This window comes from Leptosomus discolor, chromosome 9 (assembly GCF_034619465.1).
Source record: "Leptosomus discolor isolate bLepDis1 chromosome 9, bLepDis1.hap2, whole genome shotgun sequence".
NCBI classification, from domain to species: Eukaryota; Metazoa; Chordata; class Aves; order Leptosomiformes; family Leptosomidae; genus Leptosomus; species Leptosomus discolor.
Window position 1 is genome coordinate 8427288 of NC_141399.1, and position 24073 is coordinate 8451360.

Consider the following 24073-nt stretch of genomic DNA (forward strand, 5'->3'; position numbering starts at 1 on the left):
AAACAACTTTTGTTCCTATCTGCTGAGGATAGCCAAACTCGCCAGGAAACCTATCAGAATAATGGTTTTTTGCACATCCCCGGCCCTGCTGCTTGTCTTCCCAGCATCGACGGGAGGTGACGCCAAGGATGGCCCAGAGGAGGCCAACCCAGCCCCCTCATGGCTGCGCCATGGGCACATCCCTCGCTGGGGAGCAGGCACCAAGGGGCCAGCACTCCCGCTCCCTCCAGCCACAGGGACCGGCCAGCCACTGCGGCGGGTCCCACCAACCTCACGGCACCATCGCCTTGGTGCTGGGCACCACGGCAGAACCGTCCACCTGCTGCCCTGTGCCGTCGCCACCACCGCCGCAGGGCTGAGGCCGTGCGGGAGCCTCGTCAGGGGAGGATGGGGCCGCCAAGGGCGATGGCAACCATGGCCCCGGGAAGAAGCTCTGAGGCAGGAGCGTGGTGGGAGGGCGACCGAGGCGCAGCCCGGCCCGGTAGCCTCCCCGCCGCAGCGCGTCGAGGGCGAGGGAGCATGTGCCGGGGGCATGGCGGGGCGGCCCGGGCGGGGGGCGGCGGGGCCGGGGGCGCGGTGGCGGGGGCGGGGAGGTGGAGCCTGGCTGCGGGCGCGGGGACCGCCGCTTCCCTCCCCCGTCGGCCCCTCACCTGGCGGGGCCGCCCCTCGCCAGGGGGCCGGTTCCACGCGGGGCGCAGGCCTCGCCCGCCGGCCCTCCCCGCCGCAGCCGCCGCCGGGCCGCGCGTCCGCCGCCAGCCGGCTCAGGCCCCAGCCGCCGCCGCCGCCGCCTCCCCCTCCATGGCCGCCGCTCTCGCCGGCTGCATTGTGGGAAGCTGACCTCACTCGCTGCTGCCGCCGCCCCGCCGGCTCCGGCACTCGCCGCCATGGGGGCCGTGACCGACGGTGAGACCTCCCTCCCTCCCCTCCTTCCTTCCTCCCTCCCTCCCTCCCCGCGCCCGCCGCCCCGACCCCGGCCCGCTTCGCTCCCCTCAGCGCCGGGCCCGCCTCGCCTCCCGCTCGCCCGCCGCGGCGCTGCCCGCCGCACGGCGCCGGCCGCCCTCCCGGGAAGAGCTCCCCGCAGCCGGGCCTCAGGCCTCTCCCCGCGCCCCTCCGAGCCCGGCCTCCGGCCTCTCACCCTGCAGACGGGCCTCCATCCCGGCCCCGACCCCACGGCCCCGCTCCCGGGCCCTTCATGCCGGGGCACGCCCGGGCCTTGGGCGCCCCCCGCCCCCAGGCTGCTCCGCCCGGGCCCCAGGGTCCCTCAGCCCCGCGCTCCGGCCCGGGGCCCTGGGACGGCTGCTCTTTAACAGATCGTCCCGGTTTAGCCCCGGGAATCGTTCCCTGAAGGCCTGGGGTGAAACCCGCGCTCGGCTCTGGGATGCGGCTGCCATTAAACAGGAGTTTTTCCCCAGATGAAGTTATCCGCAAGCGACTTCTGATCGATGGCGATGGTGCTGGTGACGACAGGCGGATCAATTTGTTGGTGAAGAGTTTCATTAAGTGGTGTAATTCCGGATCTCAAGAGGAAGGGTATTTGTTTTCTGTTGGGGTTTTTTGAGTTTGTTGGTTTGGTTTCTTTTTTATAGTCTTGGGACTGCTTAGCTTGCATTTCAGTGGAAAACTGGGCTTGATCTGTTTTGAAAAGAGCCCTGTTAAAATGTATACCTCTGCTTTTTAGTATGGCTCTGTGGCGTTTCCAGTACAAGCGCCAAGCCCTGCGGTAGGAGATGAGGACTAGAAAGGGTCAGAAATTACCGAAGGCTGCAGGCTGTATCGTGAAATCTGCCAGCGCCGCTCAGATGCCCTCAGGATTGTCGTGCCGCTGCGTGATCCGTCTGGGAATCCCGCTATTGTAACAGGATCATGACTCGAATATTTTAGTTGGCAGTTCTGCATTTGTTCTGTTAGGGAAGGGTAGTACTGCTGGTGTTTCTGCTCCTGGGGTTCTCTTCTTTTTCTTTTTTTTTTTTTAAAAAAAAAAAGGCACAACAGGCTAAAGTAGCGAGAGATGAGCAACAGCATGGTGTTCTGCTATGGGGTGCGTACTAGTACTGGATATAAATTCCTGGGGGACACAAGATAACGATTGTGTGTACAGAGAAGCACTGGAGTATTAAAATACTAATCTCAGTGGTCACAGAGCCAGCCCTAGCTGGGAAGTTTTTAGGCCCTGGAAATCTGCCCGTTGCTTTAATACTCACTTTACACCTATAAGAACATGATGGTGGAAATAATGGGTGCAGTGTTTCTAACTGCACTTTCAAAAAATGACACATTGAATCTTTGAAATATTTTCTTTATTTAATAACTGTTATTTAACTGTTCCCTATGCTACATGAGGCTTTGTTTTCTTGTTTCGTAAAGGTAGGGTGTATTTTTATGCTGCTTAGGAATAAATATCTTGTCTGTTTTCAGTTACAGCCAATACCAACGAATGCTGAGTACTTTATCACAGTGTGAATTTTCAATGGGGAAAACTCTTCTGGTGTATGATATGAACCTGAGAGAAATGGAAAATTATGAAAAAATCTATAAGGACATAGGTAAAGATGAGAAAATATTACTGTTCTCTGACAATTTCTCTTTCATGAACAAGCTCAAGCCAGCTCTGGTGAACATAATATATACATATGATGAGTGGTTTGTGGCTTTTTTTTTTTCTTTTTCTTAATAGATAGCACTCATACAGATGCTGTAAGCACCTCATCAGTTTTTAAAATACATACAAATAAAAGCTTTTTTATCCTATTGAAGTGTATGTAGTTTTGAAGCTGATGGAGCTCGCAGGCCACCGTGTCGCAAACAGCTCTTTATCTTTTTATAATTTAGCAGAATGGCTTGTTTACATGTTGTTTGATTTCAATATAACTCTGTATATATTTTTTTTAAAGAAAATAGTATAGCTGCAGCACATGAGAAGATTTCTGAATGCAAAAAACAAATCCTGCAAGCCAAAAGGATTCGAAAAAATCGCCAGGGTAAGGAGCAATACCTGTATTTACACTGGTCGGTTTCCTTATTTTCTTACCTTTTAAAATACATTGTATTGGAAAATAGATTCCAAATTTTTGAAAGTGCAAGGGAATATACTGGCATCATGACTGATTACTGTATTTAGCCCGAGTTCCACACCCACTACTGAAAGTTTTTGGTGGACGAGGCAGACAAGATTGAACCAGTAGATCTCAATGACGTGCAACATCAGGAAAACCTAACACAGCCCTTCAGAGAGATGTTTTCAGGCCAAAGAAAAACCTCAAAAGCATCCTGTTACAATTCAGGTGGTTTGAGAGGAACTGGAGCACGTTATTAACAGCAAGGCAAGAGTTGAATAGACTTACACCCAGCACTGAAGATGATGCAAGTCAGCTTCCTTCAGCTTTTAAGGGAAGGTAATGTCTTGGCGTACACAGCGACAGTGGTGCCAGTTACACACCCAACAACTCTGTACGTGACCTTACCGATACCTGTCATGAGAGCTGTATTTTTTCCCCACTCTTAAAAGTGTGGGGTAGTAATTTCAAGTGAAACTTAAATATTTCCCTCTAATACTGTTTTATCAAAAGATTAGCAATTGAGGAGAAGCAAGAATTTAGTTTTTCTTGATAAACGAAATGCAAAAAGAAAATTTTAAAACTGCGACAGGTGAAAGTTTTTCGATACAAGTGTTTGATCAATTTTATGGATAATTTTAGACTCAACTGGAAATTAAAAGAACCTTAACTGGTAGGAACGTAGAGTTTTTACATCTTCACGAACATTGGTCTGGAGTGTTTGCTTTTTGATATGTTCTGTCCAGCCTGCAGCACAGATTTTTTCCATGTGAATGAGGTAGTTGGCGTATTTACAATCCTGCTATCAGGAAATGGCTATGTTAGTTGCCAATATAGCCATAATATTGTTCTTAATGTGTAATACAGTTTAAAAAAAATCCTGTTGTTTTTCATACAGCATTTTGTCCTTTTTAAAAAAAAATATTAACTGTTTCTGTGTAGCATCTTATCAGCACTGTTTTCTGTACGTATACATTAGATTGTATCTAAAACCTTGAATCACACACGAAAGACCAAGCGTGCAGCAATGCAGAGCTATCTAAAGGTCGTGTTTTCTGGCCTCATCCTTTATGAATCACTAGCACTGGCTAAGTTTGAGTGAGCAGATAATGGCCTACATTGTAGTTTATTTGAAAATCTCTTTTGGTGTAATCATCTACTTTGAAATGTTACAGCATAGTATAAATTATGTACATTTTTATGTGTATGTACATTTACATTTATATGTATGTACATATGTACAAATATGTACATATTTGCAGGTACTTTTTTATGTATTTAAGATGTTATGTACAAATTTGAAAAAATCTTAAAACAGTTTTTCAAGAAGGAGAAAGAGTCTGTACCATTCTATGGTACCTGATTTTTGGTTCTTGAATTGACACTTTCAACATTATTTAGACTCTTAACTGTTTACATTTCTTTCAGAGTATGATGCGTTGGCCAAAGTCATACAGCACCACCCAGACAGACATGAAACCCTGAAGTAAGTATGAGACTACATGAAATAAGCCAATAAGCTAGAAGTCACAGATTTGACATTTCCTTGGTTTCAGCTTGACCTTTCCTCACTTTCATGTAATTTCTTTTGTCACAAAAACCCCTTGGATTTTGTCTTACAGTTGTGCCCTTATCAGCTTTCTTTAATTGGTCTCCATCTGTATGGGTTCAGAAGCATTGCTAATCATTTTGTATTTGAAATTTTTCTATGGTTAAGGTGAATAAGTGAACTGGGATGTAAATGCACATCTCCTGTCAGTTTACCAGGCATATGAGTTGCTCAGAAAAGGCAGATAGTGGGGAAGTGCTGTAAAGTGCACCAGCAAGGGATTCAGTAGTAGTCCAAAATATATTACACACAAGCAAATAAGGTGGGATGAGAGAAAGCAGGAGAAAGGTCTTAGGGTTTTTTTGTTTATTTTCCTTGCAGCAGTTGTTCCTGCATGCCCGGTTATAAATTACTATGTTGTGTACCACAGTATAACCTGCCCTGGCATGCAGGTGAGACCTACCTGTTGTCCAACTCGTCTTGCATCTAACTTACAGTTAGATTTGGATCAATATCTGTACTTTTGGGTCGCCTTGGGCAGTTGTGAGGAGATCTTTTTAACTTTTTCAAGCCGAAGAGACGTTCTGGGAATGACTTCTATGAGTTTGTTCTTCTTAACCTGATTAAAGATGCAGCATGGGGTTATTGTTAGCAATTAAGCACAGCTTGTGCCTATCCTGTTGCCCACTTTCAGTGACATTGCAGAGGGAGGCTGTCTTTTCTCATTCTATCATCTTTCATAGCAAAAGAAAGATTTTTTACTTACGTTATTATCCTAATAATAGCATTTTTATAGCTATAAGCTGCTGAGAATATTTCCCACGTTTCTTTCTTGTATGTTGTTTTACTGTGTCTATGATTTCATTACCACAGCTTTGATTATTACAAGACATTCTCATGAGGCTTGACTACTTCTTGCTTCATTAGTCAGCATGTGCCTTTTATCAAGTGAGGCTTCATCATAAAGAATTATCAAAAGTAAAGTTTTTCAGATAAGTCGATTGATTAAGAATGGAAACAACTAACTAAATGATAATACTTTTTTTCTTAGAGGATGCCAGGTTGTTTAGGTTGTTTGTTCTAATTTTGCTTAACCCATCCAAGCATAAGTTTCTTAAGCAAAGCTAGAAATGGTGGTAAGTTACAGCTAGTAAATTGGGCATTTTGTCTTTTCTTAAACTTAATCTTATAATCCTTTTAGGAGAGTGTGTTACTGTTAGAAATACCAGTGCATTCATCCACTAGAAGAATGCCTACAGCGCATGGCCTTTTGTCCCTTAGTCCTTCGTACCTGTAGTCGAAGACACAGACTTGAACAACAGCAGGGTATGGTCCCCCATTTTACAGGTGGGGAAATAGGACATAGTGACAGAATGGAACATTTTTAAAGTGAGCTTGTTTCGTAGGTATTTTAGCTTTAACTGACCTTTCCAAATGAATAGACTTTAAATACAGGAACTCAATGAAGTTTTCATCCCATGTTTTAATTAGAAGGTTTCCTTTCTCTCCAGTTTGAGGAAAGTACGCAGAAAACCGTACTATGAACGAAGAAGGACCACTCTTAAATCAGAATGGAGGAAGCCTCAGTGACAATGTCACGCTTTTCGTGAAACTCTTAGTCACTAAAACACTTGTGAAAACTTATGAGGAGAAATGTCGTGGTTTACTGCAAGAGTTACATTTATAGCTTTTGCAGGTTGTGGCAGAATAGAACAAAGTTCAGAAAAGTACCTTCGTTATGCTTTTAAGGGTCTGTTTCTTGGAACAACTAGTCATACGGCACAAAAGAAGAGGAGCTGTTATTGGCTTAGTCAGAAGTCGTGCACAGGAGCCAATTCAGGAAGTGACAGGAGCTGCACTAGTAAATGGCAGTGCCCACTGTGTAATTAGATGCAGCATCAGAAAAGCTGTTGAAAGGACCAAGAAATGATACTGAGTCTTAGAAAAGGAGATAAAAAAATGAGGAAGGCTAGGCAAAGATTCTTGGGAGCAGAAAGTAAAAGAAGTGAGATTCCAGATGTAGCTTGGATGTTACTGGAAAAGAATTTTGTATCTTCTCACAGCATGTACCTGACAGCACAGTGTAAACGGCAAGATTTGGCCAAGCCGAAGCCTTTCAGAAACTAGAAACAAAATACTGATGAAATCACTGTAAGCTGTTAGCCTGTTCCCACTAAAGGGAGGGACCACCTCACCCCCAACCGTCTTTCAGGCGTTCCCTTCAAGGTACCAAGCATCCTGGCTCAAAAAAAAAACCCAAAACACCCTCAGGTAGCACTAAACCAGACTCTTTTCCCAGCCATCATGAGTTACTTAGGAGTGGAGACCTTTTTGTGGTTCCCTGCGCAGACTAGTTGCAGCAGCTGTCAGTGCTTCAGAAAAAGAAAGTTTTATTTTCTTGCTGACCCCTGTATGGCTCTGCCTGCCAATCAGTCAGGGGTGGTCGGCCTCATCCACTTCACCTTTAAAAAAACAGATTGTTCTCATTGCATGGAGGTGATAGGTATTAGAGGAAAAGTAGAAGGGCCAAACTGGAGGTTTGAGTGTAAGTTAATGCTCCATCTGCATTTGAAAGCTATGGTACCTTCTGTTATTCTCTGTCCTACCTCAAAAAAGATTTGTTCTGGCCCATGGTGGGTCGTGAGTGAGAACAGAAAACGGTTGAATGCTTGTGGAAAGATCCTGAAGAGGTGTTGAAAGATGGTGTATTTCAAAAGGATGTGAATAATAATGAAGATTGTAGGTGGTTTATGTTTCCTTTATCTCTTAATGCCAGAGTCAATCAATTAAAATAAAAACGGGCATTTGAGAAGGAAATGAGTATTTACATGGATCACAGTGTTCAATTCTGTGTGCTGAGGCATAAGCTGTATCGTGTAGTTTCATTAAAAATGTGGATTATTCTTTATATGCCCACTGTAAAGTCCATGTGTTACCCAGAACTCAGTCTGGTCAGGCCAGTGTCAGAGATAAGGTACTTGACTATGCGTTTGGTCAGTTGTTGTGTCGGGGAATTGTTGTGTTTGTATGTTGGGTATGTAGGTTTAGGAAACATGTTCTCCTTCCTGATGCTATGTCTATTTAATCTACTCATGTCAACATAAAGAAATCTGTGAAGTAATGAAGCCTATGAAAATGCCATGGGTGTTTAATGTAACCCACTTTAACTTTCATTGTATGGTCAAGTAAAGAACGTGTTTGTGGCAGGACTGAACTGTTGCAGTCCAAATGACCAGTGTACAATTGTTTTCAAGCTTGGACGCCTTGTTTTCTGTAGAAGTCCTGAAATTACAAGTTTATGACATAATAATTTAACATTTACATCTCAATGTAATTTCATTTGTTTTGCTTTTTTTACCTCGCTGTTTGTTTAATGGTTCTTTTTCCTCTACTTCATACTAATCTATTTTGGAAGAATTTTACAGAACTTTTTAAAAATACCATGACAATTTCTTTTCAGGCAGCTCGAGGCCTTGGGGAAAGAACTGCAACATCTTTCTCACATTAAAGAAAATGTTGAAGATAAGGTAGGTTTTTCCAAGAGATTGTTGTATAACTATTTATTAGGAACTTAATTAATGGAGAATCTGCTGTGGGTTGTTTGGCTGTACATGCTGTCTGTTTCCTAAAGTATGTATTTCATCGTTCCAGTTGGAGCTGAGAAGAAAGCAGTTTCATGTTCTTCTGAGCACCATCCACGAACTTCAGCAAACCCTGGAAAGTAAGTGGTGTTCTTAGGTAACACGCCTAACTGGGTTGGGTTTCAGCAGATCAGAAGGAATCACAGCTTCCAGCAGCGGGCTAGCCGTGTGCAATTGAGGTTGGTGACCTCTTGCGTCGGCAGCATTTTTTTTCCCAGTAGTAGTTCAGATGCTGAGACTGCTCAGATTTTTTTTCTTCTGCAAGCTAGCCACCGTGTCATATCCTGACTAGCTTCAGATTCATCTGCAGGCAACAGACTTCTTTGAAGTGTGGGGATGGTGAACAGCGATTTCAGGTTGTTTTTTTCTTTAAAAAGAGAAAGTATTTCTTACAGAAAAGTATTCTTGTGGATAGTTTACAAACTTATTTGTGTAATTCCTGTTTCAGTAGTTTTGAACACATCACTGCCATCATGGTATCATTTGAGGCTTGATTAAAAAGAAATTGGAATACAGGGAAGCTAAATGACTTACCTACTCAGACAGCGCGTCTGTAATAGAGCAGGGACTAAAACTGTTATACACAAGAGCTAAATTCAGGGATTTAATCATACTCATCTGTTGTCCATACAAATACTTAATATTTTCAAATCAGCACTTACTTTTCATGCTCTGGTATGGATAATATTGTTTCAACTGTTATTTGCTGGATTTTTGCCATGTCTCTCTCAGACAGAGTAATTGGCGTAGCCTTTGAGCCTGACCTGATTAACATACAGAGATGGCGATAAGAGCAGACTTTCATTCTGTAAGGCCATCTAGATCTTCTTAAGCAGAATGAACTGTTAATCCTAGGTGCACTTTAGCAGAAGGTTATTGTTATTGTGTGTCACTACCACTTGCTTAAGTGCTAGTCTCTCAAATACATTTTCATGTGGAAGCGCAGATTACCTTTCAGCTTCTGGAGGTTTATGAAGGAAGTGAGATTTTAGTGGAAGGCACTGCTTCAGTCTGAGATAAACCATTAACAGACAAAGAGAGGGCATGTAAGCAGTCGGGTACCATTTGCTTGAATTGATGCTTTAGGGTTTACCCCATCTTTCCTGTAATAGCTGTTGCAGGTAACAGCCTTAAAAACCTCGAAGGATTTTATTTGTTTGGACATTGCATTTTGTATCATGAGAGACTCAGCTACACGTGTAAGGCAGTCAATGTAAAATACTTAAGTGGGACACAGCTCTGCAATATAGTCTCTATAGCCAAGAATGTTTCACTAACAGTAATATTGAATTTTAGATGATGAAAAACTTTCAGAAGCTGAAGAATCTCAAGAAACTCAGATGGAAACAGAGACCAAACAGTAGGTGTAATACGAAGACTACTGACTACACTATTGAAGAATATCCAAGTGTCTTCACTTTTTATTGAAACCAACAGTAAGAAACGGAGCTGAAAAATAGTTTTCTACTGCTTCTGTGAATTTTTGTACAAAAATACTTGTTTTGCCAATGCTTCAGGGGAAAACAGCTACAGATCTGTGCAGACAGACACTTTGTGTTAATCCACAACCTTTGTAATTTGTGACAAGAAATATATTTTGTTTCACAAAGGCTGAAGCTTCTGTACTTGTCAACTAAGGTGTTTGCAAAACATTGTCAATAAAAGGTGTTTACAGAGAGTTTCCTGGTTTTAGTAGGCATTGAGCCTAATAGTAAGGGCTCCTTTCCTTACTTGACACTGGACTGAGGGCAGCGCATCTTTGTGTGAGTCCCAGCTTCCGTACCCTAGTCGAGATGGGACCTAAAACTGCACTACGTAGGGTCTTCATTTTTCAAAGTAGCTGCCACTTTAGAACTTAACTGGGGCTAGACTAAAATTTGCTAGTTTCATATAAAACAAATTACCTCTATAAAATTAATGCTTGTCAAGGAGTATAAAACAACAACAATCGTACTGTACTAGCTTTAGTTTTTTCCTTAAGGTGGCGCAAAGAACGGCAGTGGTCTGAGCCTCGCTGTGCTGTGTTCTGTGCAGCCACATCAAAAGCCACATTTTGAAATGACACATTTAAAACTGCAATTTAAAAGCTTTGTTCTTGTAGAACCAGGAATCTAATCCTGATACTGTTTGTAAGCTGCTTCTGGATTTTTATCTGTCAATTTGACTATTATGAAGTACATCATAGTTCCTGAAACAGATGGTGGAGCCCTTCCTTTCTGGAGATGGCAAACCGAAGCAGTAGAGCGGCAGTCATAAAAAACCTCAGATACTTCTATTATGAATAGAGAGGGTGGAATCTATGCACCGGGATCATCCTGCAGTCTGAGCAGGCTCTTGGGAGGTAGGAAATACAGGTTTCAACTTTCCTAACAAGAGAAGAGAGTTGAGTGTGCTCTAAGCTTTTGTAAGGCAAGGAGGGAAGAACAAGGGGCAGCAGTAGGTCATGTCAGTGCCTGCTAGCTGCGCTCTAAAACACCTGTTCAATCGAGCCTTCCAGGGGTTTGGGTAAAGGAACGCGTTTTGGATCTCGCTCAGGCTGAGTCATAAGTAAATTAACGATGTTACACAGAATAGAGCCTCCTCCACAAACTAGGTGACAGCTGAGGGGAGTTTCCAAGATTGTCACTTTGGACTTTTATAGTCTAAATGCCACGTAATTCCTACTCGGTGGCTGTGGATCTGTGTGCATTGGGCTGAACAGACGTATCTGAGCTTGTTCTGCTCGCGTTCCAAGTTTGCTAAAGGCAAGCCAGCTGAACGAGAAGTCATACAGCTTCAGTAGTGCAGTGCAGCCCTGGACAAATAAGCTGTCAAAAGTCTTCTAGTTCACAGCTGGTCAACTCTGAACACAGGGAAAGCTCAGGTTTGCCTTACAGAGCCTGTGTAGACATGCACTTGTGCACTTAAAATCTTGCAGATTGGGGATGGGGTTGGGGTAAGCAAACGGGATTTAATGTGGAAAAATACTGTCAAAAAATGGTTACTGTTTTATGGTTTTTACCCTCGTAACAACAGTGATCAGTAAAATATTTTGTAAAGCAGCAATACTAAATTATTGCCAGAGCAGGGAGGAGTCGCTTTCATGAATGCATGAATTATGAAGACCATAAATGGCAAAGTCTCAAGACACTTTTAAAGCACATATTAACAGTTTTTGTGGTTGAAAGGCCCTCCATGAGCTACCTATTTCCTATTTCGGTGCAGAGGTGGATGACATCCCAGTTAAAAATGACCTCTGTAACAGCATTGTCGTGAAAACCATGAATTTTTCCGCTCTTTGTTTTACCCAGTACTTCGGAATTTTACTCAGATCACTCAAGTGTCTTATCTCAGAACTTGCGCTGCTCCGAATAGAACCTGACCAGAAACATGGCAACGCGTGAGTCTGTCCCTCTGGTAAGGAATACACATGCAGAAACGGACCTTGTACAGAAGAGAAGCGATACAAACACACGGCAGAGTAAGGAGTATGTTCTAGTCTGAACTACAGTGATGCAATCTTGAAAAGCAGTTACTGCCCTAGCAAACCAAGTCGCCCTAGCACAACGTGGCAACAAGAGGGTGATGTCACCGTACTGCCTTCGAGAGCCACAGAAAAAGGGACATCAAGTCGTTGCAAATGCAGCCTCAGTGGGATATCTGCAATTTTTGCTCCTATTTTTTTCAGTATTGATACCTCTAACATCTTGAACATTAGGTTGTACAAAGAGAGAAACAAAACCAAATGAAACTTGTAATACCAGGCAACATTTGACCTGCTCTGTTATTAAGCCCCAAGTTCCAGGTTTAAATCTGCTATGCATATGTTGAAAATAGATTATCTGCATCTCTTTATTTTTCTGTTGAAGTTTTCTTTGTGTCATATTCCCAAGGCACAGATGATAGTCGCTGTTTCACCCCTGGCTGGAAAGTTGTCCTGCTATGATGCTGCTTGCCTGCATTGACTAAATGTACATGTATAAAAATCCGTACGTGTATAAACTCAGGATCTCAACGACCCCACTAAATAAGAAATCTTTCCCTTTCTTAGGATTTGCCTTGTCCCTATCTGAGCTGAAGGATTATTACGTGCCTAAATGCTCCATCTTAATGCCGTTGCCACGTGGACGCAAAAATACAAGCAGAAAGATGCTGATGTGATAAGCTGTGCCACCAAACAGGAAAGTGGTAGAGGGAGAGTGGAACATTGGACAGAATTGGTAACTTGGGCAGAATTTTTTAAGAGAGATTTAGCAAGCTCCATGAAGGGATGGAGAAAGGAGGAGAGAAAAGGTCATGGTGACACACTGCCAAGTGATGGATATCTCCGAAACCACGGTAATTTGAAGACATCTGCTGCCAGCGAAGAAGATTGCAAAAAATATATCACAAAGATTTACGAGATAGAAATTATTAATTATTTTAGATACTTGTCATGCAAGTTTTCCAGCTGTCACAGCTGACATGTACCGTCCTTTCCCCCATTTCTCAGGTCTCAGAAGGTTCTTGGGTTTTTGCGAGTTTAAAAAAAAAAAAAAAAAAGGAAGAAGACAAATTCAGAAATGCAGGCAAGTGCTGTTAGTTTTGCTCTGGGAACCTGTGTGATTTTTATTTTCTAGAATACGTGCATTAGGGAAATACTAGGCTGGTGTATGAACCACTTTATGTGTGTGTGTATATATGCACACACACCAAACCCCAGGGAAAGCTAGTTAGCAATAGAGAAGCTCTCTACATTTCATGCTTTATCACGATTGTCAAACGTGTTTTTTGGGTTACCTCAGCCTTCACTTCCCAAATCTATTTTGATAAACGTTATTATCTGTGTTACAGAAGTCCCTAGCAGCACCACTCGCAGCCCAGCGCCGGCATGTCGCTAGGTCCTGTGCAAGGGCAGACCAAAAAGGCTGTTCCTGCCCCTGTGTACCGGGCAGCACCCCAACAGCCGGGAGGCAAAGCCAGGCCTGGAGCAGAGCATCGTGGGCAGAGCACGTACGGCAGCCTGCCTGCAAACACCCTGGTGTTCACCTGCCTGCTGGCAGCGGGCAAGAAGCCAGCGGGAGCTGGTGCGGCATCGCTGCGTGAGGCTGCTCAGTTATGTGCCGAAGGCGCTTGGGGAACGGGACGCCACGGCTGGGACCCAGTGCCTTCCCGCCAGCGGGACGCCATATCCTCCTGTCGAGGAGCTTCAAGAGGAATCCTAAAGCCAGGGACGCGGTATGGTGTGGTCTTTGTGCAGAGTCCTGAAGAGAAGGGTGAGGGGCCTTACACCTCCGTGCAGGGTGAAATGGTGGAGGGCTTGTTCCATGGCAGGAGGAGCTCTAGGTCTGGCCTCCCTAGAAGCAGAGAGCTGGTTGTGCGGGGCAGCCGCTGCTGGTCTTGCTGCCTGAATGGCAGGAGCTGGTATCACTCGAGGAAGAAACGCTGAAGCAAACGCGGGTTTTCTGCATTTGTTACGCTCGTGTTTCGTGTCGCTTTTGCGGGGCGGGGGGGGGGGGGGGGCCGCACCTTTGGACCGCACCAAGTCCCGGCAGCCGGGCAGGCCGAGCCGGCAGCCAGGCCGCGCCGCCATCCCCGCCGGGCTCCCCGCCGCGGGCCGCGCCGAGGGGCCCATGGCGAGGACCGGCCGGCAGGGGGCAGCAGAGGCCGGCCTGGCCGCCGCTCGCCCGGGGGCCGGGGCCCCGCGCTGCCCCGCTGCGAGGGGAGCACACGGAGCCCGCGCTGTCACCCTCAGGGTGGGTTCCCGTCCTCAGTGCTTGTATTTACATCGCTTCCCGGCCCTACAAGTCCTTTTTAAACGTTTTATTTTATTTATTTAGGTTTCAATTTTCCAGGCGCGGACAGACCCACCGGTGACTGGAGTGGTTAAAAACCTCAGAGGGTTTTCTCTGCTCCCCCCCCCGCCGTCCTTGGTTTTCACCTGAACTACCCTGATTCTCAAAGCCTCTCCTAAAACCCCCCGAAATACATAAAGCACTGCCAAGGAGCAAGAGCTGCGATGCTGAAACCTTCGCTCTTTGTGACGTCCCGTGATGTGCCACGAGCGACAAGAACCAACGCTTAACTTCCCTACTGGTGCTAAAGAGCAGACAGACACCAAACCCTCCGAGCTGCCTCTCCCATGCCAGGGTGGGAAGAACAGACCCTGACAGTGCTTGCAGCAGAGACCAAGCACCCTCCAGCCTTCGAGGCTCTCCTGCCTCCAGCACACCCAGCCCCAGCAGCCTGAGGCCAAGCTGAGACACATTTCGGGATCATTCGATACCAGGATGCTCAGAATTTGCAGCATCATGGTGAGAAACTTGGCAAAAGTTTACTAAAAGTGTTGTACTGCATGAGAATTCCTAAAATAGTCAACAGCCCAGACACATGCATTTTTAAATTGCTCTCACGTTAAGGAAAAATAAAAAGCAAACCAACTAAACAACCTTTTTTATGCTTTGCCAATTTTCTTGCAATGGAAAAGTCACCACCGAGAGAATTTAAAATGGTTGTTTATCTCCAAGGAGGAGAGGATGGTGCTCTTCTCAACAAAAAATGTTTCATCATAAGTACATGCTGGAAATAACAGTGTGTACTGCATGTAACTAATAGGCCCCACTAGTAGCCCTTTTGGAGCAAAAAACAACATATAATTTATGAGTTGGCAGGGCAAGTTGTCTGCAGCCACCTCTCCAATGACTCTTACATAAAGCATTGCTACACTTAAATCTCCTTATATGAACCTAAGTGAAATTCATCTTTACATTGAACCTGCCACACCAAAATCCCCATGCATTAGCTCCTATTCCAACCGAAATATTTTCCTTAAGGCATTGTATTGTTGCTGAAAAAACTTCCAAATGACACTAAGCTTCAAAGCTGAAACCAAAAGCCTCTGGTTGCTTACCAAACACAAGAGACAAGTTCAGACACCACACATGGAAACAACCACTGCTGTCCAGAGCAGCTTCTCCCAGTTACATTCAGGAAACTTTTACAACGTGGTGGAAATTTGAAGGGGGAGATGTTTCAACTTATTTGACACAAAACCTGAAAAAAAAATTAATTAATGTCTTAATTTCTTTCTTTTTCTTAGTGCCTGTTAGCATCGATTCCTTTTGAATTATTCTGCATGAATTCACAGAAAATTTTGGGTCAACTCTGCTTCACTTCATTATTGTGACTGCTGGGACCGGAGGGCCATGGAGCATTGGGGCCACCACCGCTGCCATCTGGGGCACCACCCAGTGCCCAGCAAGGTCGAGAACCACGGCGGGAGCATCCACTACCTGCCTGCACACCCACGAATGCCCCAGTGTTGGGAGACAGGTTATGCTGGAGATTTTCCCTGGGCTGGCTGATACATGCCGATTATTTTTCAAAGCTTGTAGAGCTGCATGAGATGTCTGCCCTTCTGACATAGCAGCATGACATTTTATTGAGGTGACTTGAGAAGTGATTGAAGGCAAACTGATGGTCCTGATGACAAAAACCTTCCGTGGGAGACCTGTGCCTCAGTCCAATAAAATGTGAGCATCAAAACTATTTGCTGGTATGTAACAGCAGTGTGATTCACTGAAAGAAAGAGACTGCTTCTGCATCTCAGGACTCATCCTGTCAGGGGCATGTATTCACTCAGTTTCTCATATACAAAAGCAAGTTCTTCCCAACACTCTGGCACATTAATGGAGAGAACAAAATCCCCAGGACCAACCTTTCCTGGCCCTATAAAATCCACCAAAGCCAAGGGCAGATTTCTTCCCCTGTGGGCTCTGGCAGTGCCCGTGGATCCCTTGACTCGTGTACGTGGGGCAGAGGGTGGCAGCGTGGGAGGACAGGGAGCCGGGCTGGCTGTGTGGGCAGCGCTCTCCAGGACACACATGGGTGCAAAGGCTGTGCCGAAGAGCTGGGGGAGCACAGTGGTGAATTTGGGGTGTGTTTGGGTTTGAATTTTCAGTACTACTCATTCAGAAAGATGCTGTAAAAGACAGCAAATCCCTCTTTGAATAGACAGATTATATTCGTATTTAATTTGTGCTTAAGTTCTCTCCCTTTCTCCTCCTTACTGCCTAACCCATCAAACCTGCCAGCTGCGTCACTAAGTACACCAAGCAATGGCAAAGGATCTCAAAGCACATGCGGGCAAACCCTTGTGTAATCTCCTTGCTCCAGTACAGTAAATAGCCAGCATATTTACTGAACGTAAAGAGATGTAAAAAGGGGATTTGTGTTCCACTGCAGAGTGTCTCAGGATGTAGATAGAGACATTCCCTAAGCTTGAAGGGACTAAACCCAGACCCCAATCCTACAAGCACATCAGCTAACGCTGATATGCCTATAACATCCTACACCAAATAACGTAATATGCAATAAAACAAAACAGTTCACCAGTATTTCAGGTCTCTCACATGATGCTGACTCGCTAGACGTTGTACAAGGGCTGCAGCTGGCACCCAACAAGCACCTCTTTTTGGGGACAGAGTGGTGTCAAGTCTCGAGAAGGAAACAACACTGCTCCTGTGATCTGGGTAAGGGGCTGTGCTAAAAACAATGCAGGGAGGTTGCAAAACCGCTCAGATGAAGGAAAAAAAAACCCGAACAAGTGAAAAAGAATAAAAACATCATAGTGTGGTTTGAGGGCAAAATCCTAAGGGAAGAAAAGGGTTTGGCAGCGCAGCATTTTCCACAGTTTTGAGTGCTGGACTGGCAGAAAGGCTGCGCTGTGCAAGCCCAGCCTTGGGGATGCAGTGAGGGACTGCGGGCTCTGCCCGGAGCTGCCTGCTCCCTGCTCCCACAGGCCTGGGCTTCGCCAGTGTTTACTTGGCCTGTGGATGCTTTTTAATCCGATGTCATGGGTTTTTCAAGTGTGCCAATTCCCACTGTAGCCTGCTGCCAACTGATAGATGGTTTATGCCGTTAACAGCGCCTGAGGACGAGAATTGCTGAAGAGCGGTGGGAATATTTACTTTCTCCTGCTAATGCAAGTAGCAAGCAGAGGACTTCAAATACCTTGTAACCTGCATGCAGCCGGCTGCAGACCAGGCTTGGCTGGGGGCAAAAACAAACTGTAGGACACAGCTCCATAGGAGGAAACAGCTAAAACATAACAAATCCTCAGGGAAGAGTGCTCAAAGACAGGCTGTAGCATTAAACCGCTGCATTGCCTGCAGTGAGTGACCACGTAAGAGACAGAGACGCGAGCCAGTGGGCTTATTTTCTAGGAAGAGCAGAAAGAAGCAAAAAAGAAAGGAAAAGCAAAGAAAATTAACCCTGAGCTGATTGTCCCTGCCTTATTCCCATTCTCCAGGACTAGACCTATAGCCTCAGTATGTGCATGTGTGCATGCACCCACACACACACACCTCCCTGCAACTGGAAACCTTGCAGACTGCCGGGTCCACTGTGCAAAAGCATTACTGGTAGCTTAAATTTATTAAATCAACACACACACACACCTCAGTGGCTCCCATTTTTTCCAACCGTGGCTCAAAGCCTCACACCCATCACTACCACGGCTTCTCGATCGAGCTAGCCCAGAGCCCCCTCCCCTTCTTCCACTCCCATGTCTCTGCCAGCAGTATAAGCACAGAGCCACAGTGGAGGAGTAAATGCTTGTTATTATTTGTCTTGACACTCTGGGAAGCATTGGAAAGTTCGGTTACCTTGCTATTTCGCATTGTTCTGTTGTCACCCACTGTCAAATTTCCTCAGCTTGTTTGCTTTAGGATTGCTCATCTCTTGGGGAAGCAGCGGGGGCACAAGGAGCAGAGAGCAGCAATTTCACCGAGAAACAATAGTAACCGACAAAGATGAACTGATTACGTGGATACATCAGTGCAAATGAGACAAGAAAGATTCCCAGTTTTGTTATCTCCAAATTGCTACCTGCCCGTTGCTGTGCCTGCCATTAGCCGCATCAGCTGCAGCGCGCCGGGTTCAGCACCCGGTCTTTCTCCTGCTCATTAATTTCAGCAGCAATTCCCAGCGAGTGCAACAGGAGCACATTGTGTCCGTTTGCTGAAATGCTGTAAAGATCCTTGGACCGTGCGCTCAAGCCAGAAAGCTACTGAAGAGCTCTGAGGCATCTGTTGCTGGGGCTCCGTAGCAGAGCAGCTCCTGGTGTGCATGCAAGGGACCTGGTGTGCCTGGGCACACTGCGGTGATGCTGCGCGTCCCTCCCGTCCCCTCCTGCACACAGGGTGACCTGCTTCTCTCTGTCTTTTCTTAGCTCGAAGGTAAAAGTAAGGTACCTGAACTGGCCATATAGGATCGTTCAATGATTTTGGCTACAAAGGATCTTCAGAGGTCCCTAGTCCAACCTCCTGCTCAGAGCAGGGCCAGCTTCAGATTTAGGTGAGGTTGCTCAGAGCCCGCACCTGGGTATTTGAGTGTCCCCAGGGATGGAGGTCCCACAGCCTCTATGGGTCCTGGTCCCAATGCTTGACCATTCCCATTGGGAAATTTTTACTTCTTGCTGTCAGATTGGCATTCCCTTACTGGCCATTGTGCCGTTGCCCCAGGTCCATGTGGCCATGGGATGAGCTGGCCTCTGTCACACAGCAGAGCAGCATCGCCTGGATGTGACCTCCCCTTGGCAGCCTCTCCCCAGCCCAGCCGCGCTCTCTGGAGCTTTGTGTGCCAGGATCTGGCCATCAAAGTTAGCGTGCAATTCTGCTGCTGCTCGTTTAGACAAATCATTGAACAGGTTAAAAAAGCTCCTCTATTGATGGTGCTCCTTTTTTTTTTTTTTTTTTGAAGCAAAATAGGAGCTAAAGAGATAGAGTTTCGTATAAGATGGGAACCGAGCTCTTGGACAGCATCTCTGCCATCAGAGCAGCCACCCTGGTTTTCCAGCAGCCAAGGGGAGATAGCAACTCCAGCATTTATCATATGAGAGAGATACTACTCTGCTGTCAGCCTGGGTGTCCAAAAACCTCACCCCAAAACTGTTCTTTCTAGAAGCAGTTTTGCCTGTAGAGTCACCTGCTGAACGCTCATGCTGTGCATCACAGAGTCACAGAATCACCAGCACGGTACATTCCTCCCACCAGTAGACTGACGTGATGACCTTATCCTTTCCAATAATATTTTATTTGAAGATCCTGAAGAAAATAATTACTTATGCTCCCCATCAGACAGCCAAACAATTACAGTGGTGAATGATATTGTAGCAGTGCCTATAATTAAGGTACTGACAGCATTTTAATTATAAACTAATATCTTCAGTGGCTGACAATCCAGCTGTACAGCAGACTCCTTAAAAGCAAGGTTGCCAGTTCCAGCAATTAAAATTTTAAGGAGTTTTTTTTTTTTGTACTTCTTGCTTATTAAGATGTGTTTCTTGCCTATTAAAAGCTTTGGGGACGTTTCAGTGAAGTCCTTATTTTAATGAGTAGTGGGCTTTCCTTTAACTTTCAATGATTCCTTTGTCACGGCATGGGGTGGGGACATCCTGAGGCCAGCAAGTGTCTGTCTTGGTTTGAAAGACAGGTGTCTGCTGAGGAAGGCAGGAGCCTCCCTTGAAATGGAAAATGCAACCCCCTTCCCTCCAAATTATTATAATTTTGAAATTAACGGGCCTTCAGTCAAAAATATGGGGAATAGGAATAACAGTTCTTTACTAATATATATATATTTATATAACACAAGGCAGGGGAAAAAAACAACCCACTGGTTTACACTGACAGAGTCAGAAATACAACCTGACACCCTGTTAGGGTGGCAGTAGCAGCCCGATAAGATGCTGGCTGCAGTCCTCCTGAAGCGATGGATGTAGTTCTGTGGAAGCAGCGATCAGGTAAAAGAGTCTGGTCTTCCTCCGAAGGTCCAGTGGTAGGTAGGTAGCTCTTGTCCTCTGGAACTCCAGTGGGGGGGAAAAACTCCTCTGGGAATCCAGTGGAAGAAGGCTGCTAGGGTGTTCGAGATCTCAGTTTTTATTTAGCATGGACTGCTTGGCTCCTTCCCCCCGGGCGGAGCATCTCACAATGGGATGGGGAGTCATGTGGCAGTTCCTTGATGGGCCATTAACAGGAGATAGTCCAGGAGCGAGTTATCGATGGGTCAGGCGATAAGGCGTTGTTGTGCCCATTGACAGGAGATAGTCCCGAGGGGGGAGGCAGGGAGCACCGCCCCACCTGGTCTCAACAGCTCCTGAAGATGGTAATAGAATACTTTTTTTTCTTTTGGCACATTTTACTCTGTAACCTAGGACAGTGTCTCACCAGGCTTTCTCCCATCACACTGAAGCTGACACAGTGCTGCTGTAACATTTTCCACCTTCAAAGCACTGGGCCAGTTATTGATCGGTACCACCAAGGAGCTTTGCTGAACTCTGTTTGGAAGGTGCCCTAAGTACCAGTGAGGATTTATTTAGTTATTACCTAAAATTTAAAACCACATTTTAAGCAATAAAATTTCATTGAGCATAAAGAGGCCAAGAACTCACCAGTTTGCAATATCAAAAATATTGAAAACAAGACTAAGCTTGTCCCTTCCCCAGCTTCTGCTTCTGAGCCACTGCAGAAGCAAACTGTGGTTCACTGTATTTTTTCTTCATTCAGGAATTCAGGCAAAGCATTTGAACTTTGCAGCCACGGAGTCCCTCCGGACTGCCTGTCCCTGCAAGGGCTCACACACTCCAAGCCCATGCTCCATCCAGCAGAGGAGCAGGTCGAGGGGAGCAGAGCAACCAACAGCACACAGCCAAGGGGCCACCAGCGGTAGGCCCTGAGCGTACAGGTACCCGGCACACCAGCATCACCTACTCGGCGAGTTTTCTGCTGAAAACTTTCCCATCCTGCAGCAGCCACATCCCAGCACTGTGCTGGAAATACCCCCAGGTAAGTGGTGCTACTAGGTCAAGCTGCTTCAAGCCAATACCAGGCTGAAAACAAGGATAACCAAACACACTCTGATCCGGGGAGGTCTGCACAGACCGTGGCTGTTCGGTTGGCACAGCAGTGATCACCCAGACACGCCTTTGCTGACTTGGATTTGGCTGGTCCTGGGACAGATAGGCTGCAGCAGAAAATGCTCAGGGCAGCCGATGTTACCTGCCTGTGAGGTAGGAGTGTGCAGCTACGCCTGATCTCCTGAGACCCAGGAGTTACACGCTGTGCTGCCTCGCTTACACAGCTACCCTCACCCTTGCTGCAGTGGGCACAAAACCCCGGCCAGGGCACAGCCCCTCCTCACCTCCCTGCCTTTTCCAGGACGGGTCTCCAGTGAGGACTGGTGTGCAGACTTTTTGTTCATCCCCTGCCTGGGGACGTACAGGGACACTCAGGCTTTGCACAGAGACATTCACAGCCTGGAAAATCACCTGTACTGGCATGCATTTCTGAGAACATATTTCCACCCTTCAGGCCTGGCTCAAGGGAAAGGTCCCCGCAGAGCTCAGCAGAAGCAACACTTGGGAATAAAAACCTGCTGAACGAGACACACCATGTCTTAATTACACAGAGCTGGTATTCCCAGCATCGCCGACTGTCAGGTAGGGAGGTTACCACAATGCTGCCGGGGTCTCGCTGGCAGGCGAGCTCTGGAGTCCCCGCTCTCACCCACAGCCTGCTGCCCCCCACCCTGGGAGCATCGCACACCCCAACAACCCACAACATCGGGCTGGCGGCTGCAGAAGGGCCGTGACTTAGCAGGCAAGGGCAAAGCATCAACCCCAGTTACAAGAGCTGCTGGGGCAGCAAGTGCACTCAGCCAACTCGTTCCCACTCCTCCAGCCCCTGCATCTCGGCTTCCTCCACCCGCTGCTGCCTCCCTGGCTGGGTGTGCCTGCCCTCCCCAGCCCCCTTCTCCTCCAGTAGCTCACTCATAAAACAGCAGAAACAAACCCCATGCTGTTTGTAGCAGCCTCTCAGCCTCCACAGACTCACAGGGCAAGACGTTCAAAGCTTTTAGATGCCCACGTGCAGAGAGAGCAGCACCTACCCAGACTTTTAGAAATGTCTTGAGAAAACTGTGAGACCTCCTTCTCTCCTTCACCATGCTGAATATCCCAGTCAGGGACCTGCCTCTGCACTCAGGCACTAAAGGACATTTTAAAAGTTTTGGCCCGTGGGCTGTCATAGGGTGGAGGCGACGTCCTTATGCCAGCAGCACCTGTGGCGCTTTGGGAGGACCACACCTCCAAAAGAGGAGGATAGCCCTTTGCAGGAGCAGATATTGCTGCCTGGCCTTTAAAATGTGATTTTAAATGCCACAAATATACTTATTTGTTTCCATTACATTTTCCATATATATTTTTCTAAACCTCGGATTATTAAGCATGATTTTCTTAATTATGCCGGGGAGCTCAAATACCTAAAGACGCAGAGGTAGGCCATAGCACTCATTACCACACAAATGCCCCAATTTAATCCAGACACAACCGAGCAACCGCCATTAATGTTGTGCCACACAATATACACATGTGCAGCTACCTGCTGTCCATGGACAAAGCTAACCCCAGGGCTCAGAACCTGTCTCCTCCAGGAGAGATGGGAGTCCACCTCCCTCCCGCAGAAAGATGTGGGCACCAAATGCACTACAAATACAAGCTTCTATAGCAGGCACTAGTGACTTTTAAGCTATGATAAAATACTTTTGTTTCCTGCTTAAACCTTATGAACCACTATTTGACACCTTTTCCGTAAGCTTTTGAAGAGCTGTGGTGAAGGAGGGAGGATTAGCCTTGGGGCAGGGCATGAGCAAGGACAGAAACCGGGGCTTGTTCATCACTCAGATGATCACTTCTCATTCCAGGGCTAGTTATGAGAGATGTTAATTTGAACTGGCAGCCGATTTTGCATAAAGACCTCTCAGAACACCAGTCAGCCCCAACATTTGCTATGGAATTTAGTTTTCATATTATTAAAACCTTATAATGAAATTTTCCAGTGCAGATCTTACTTGAAGCTTTGCTGCAGTGACATTCAATCTTAGTAGAGAATGCACTCACTCCAAAGAGCAAAGATTGGGGTTTTATTACTGGTAAGTGTCCTGTGCTTGGCCTTAACTTCTTCACAGTATAGGACACTAAGAAACACTGGGGTTACGTCCGCAGGATTTGCAGCATCCTTCCTTTCCGTGCGTGTAATAGGACTGCCTAGAGCTTTTACGCAGGAGCAAAGCATTTACTGTTGATGATACTGAAACCATTTCTATGACATCATTCTTTCAGTCTAGAAAGGGTTTATTTTATACTCTTCTTATAAGTGGTTACAACTCTTCAGAGAATCTTCCCTGGACAGGTCGCATTTCCCTTCCGAAATCATAGGCAATGGTTGAAAACAGCTTCTTCCCACTTTTTCTAACTGGAAAAAAACCCTCTTGAACCCTGAAGTTGTGTCTTTAGAAGACTGATGGCAAACCCTGAATCCATGCACTTGATCTGCACATACAGCTTTTCAGGTGTCACATGATTCTTAGCTACTTACTTTCAGCTCTTTTTCCAAGCCGCCTATTTCATATTTTAAAACCAAAAATAGTCAAGAACAAACCCTATGAAAGGACTTATTTTCCCCTCTGCTTATGTCTCTACTGTTTGCATAGGGATGCCTTGCAAACCTGCCCTTGGCCACCTTCTCTCCACTTACATCCCAGCCCAGTGTTTGGAGCAGAGCTCCTCTAGCATCGCTTCCCAGCCCAGAGGGGCAGATCCTCAGCTGACTCACCTACTGCAGTCTAGCAGGTTCCTGTACTTGCTGGGAAGTGATCCACAGTCCTGAGTGTAAAAGAAAAGCAAAAATACAAAACAGGAGAAAGATTGCTGTTCTTTGCTCGCACTGTCCAATTATAGGTAGTACTTTTACACACAGGCACAAAATGTTAATGTCAGGGAAGCACATTTCTGCCCTGTATCATCCCTTGCTTATTCT

The 24073-nt window shown here is 46.1% G+C and overlaps 1 protein-coding gene across 2 annotated transcripts; it reads left to right on the forward strand.

Annotated features, from left to right (window-relative positions):
• The first annotated feature begins 871 nt into the window (after positions 1 to 871).
• Positions 872 to 9921, forward strand: THOC7 (THO complex subunit 7). 2 transcript variants are annotated; one of them, XM_086470148.1, is made up of 8 exons: positions 872 to 903; positions 1413 to 1530; positions 2416 to 2543; positions 2892 to 2978; positions 4482 to 4539; positions 8063 to 8129; positions 8254 to 8323; positions 9540 to 9921. In XM_086470148.1, exons 1-8 carry the CDS (start codon positions 885 to 887, stop codon positions 9605 to 9607), a joined length of 615 nt encoding a protein of 204 aa, XP_086326274.1. In that variant the 5' UTR covers positions 872 to 884; the 3' UTR covers positions 9608 to 9921. The 2 variants fall into 2 exon arrangements, with proteins under 2 accessions (XP_086326274.1, XP_009953346.2); XM_009955044.2 differs by lacking the exon at positions 872 to 903 and having other exon boundaries at positions 1312 to 1530.
• Positions 9922 to 24073: the final 14152 nt, after the last annotated feature.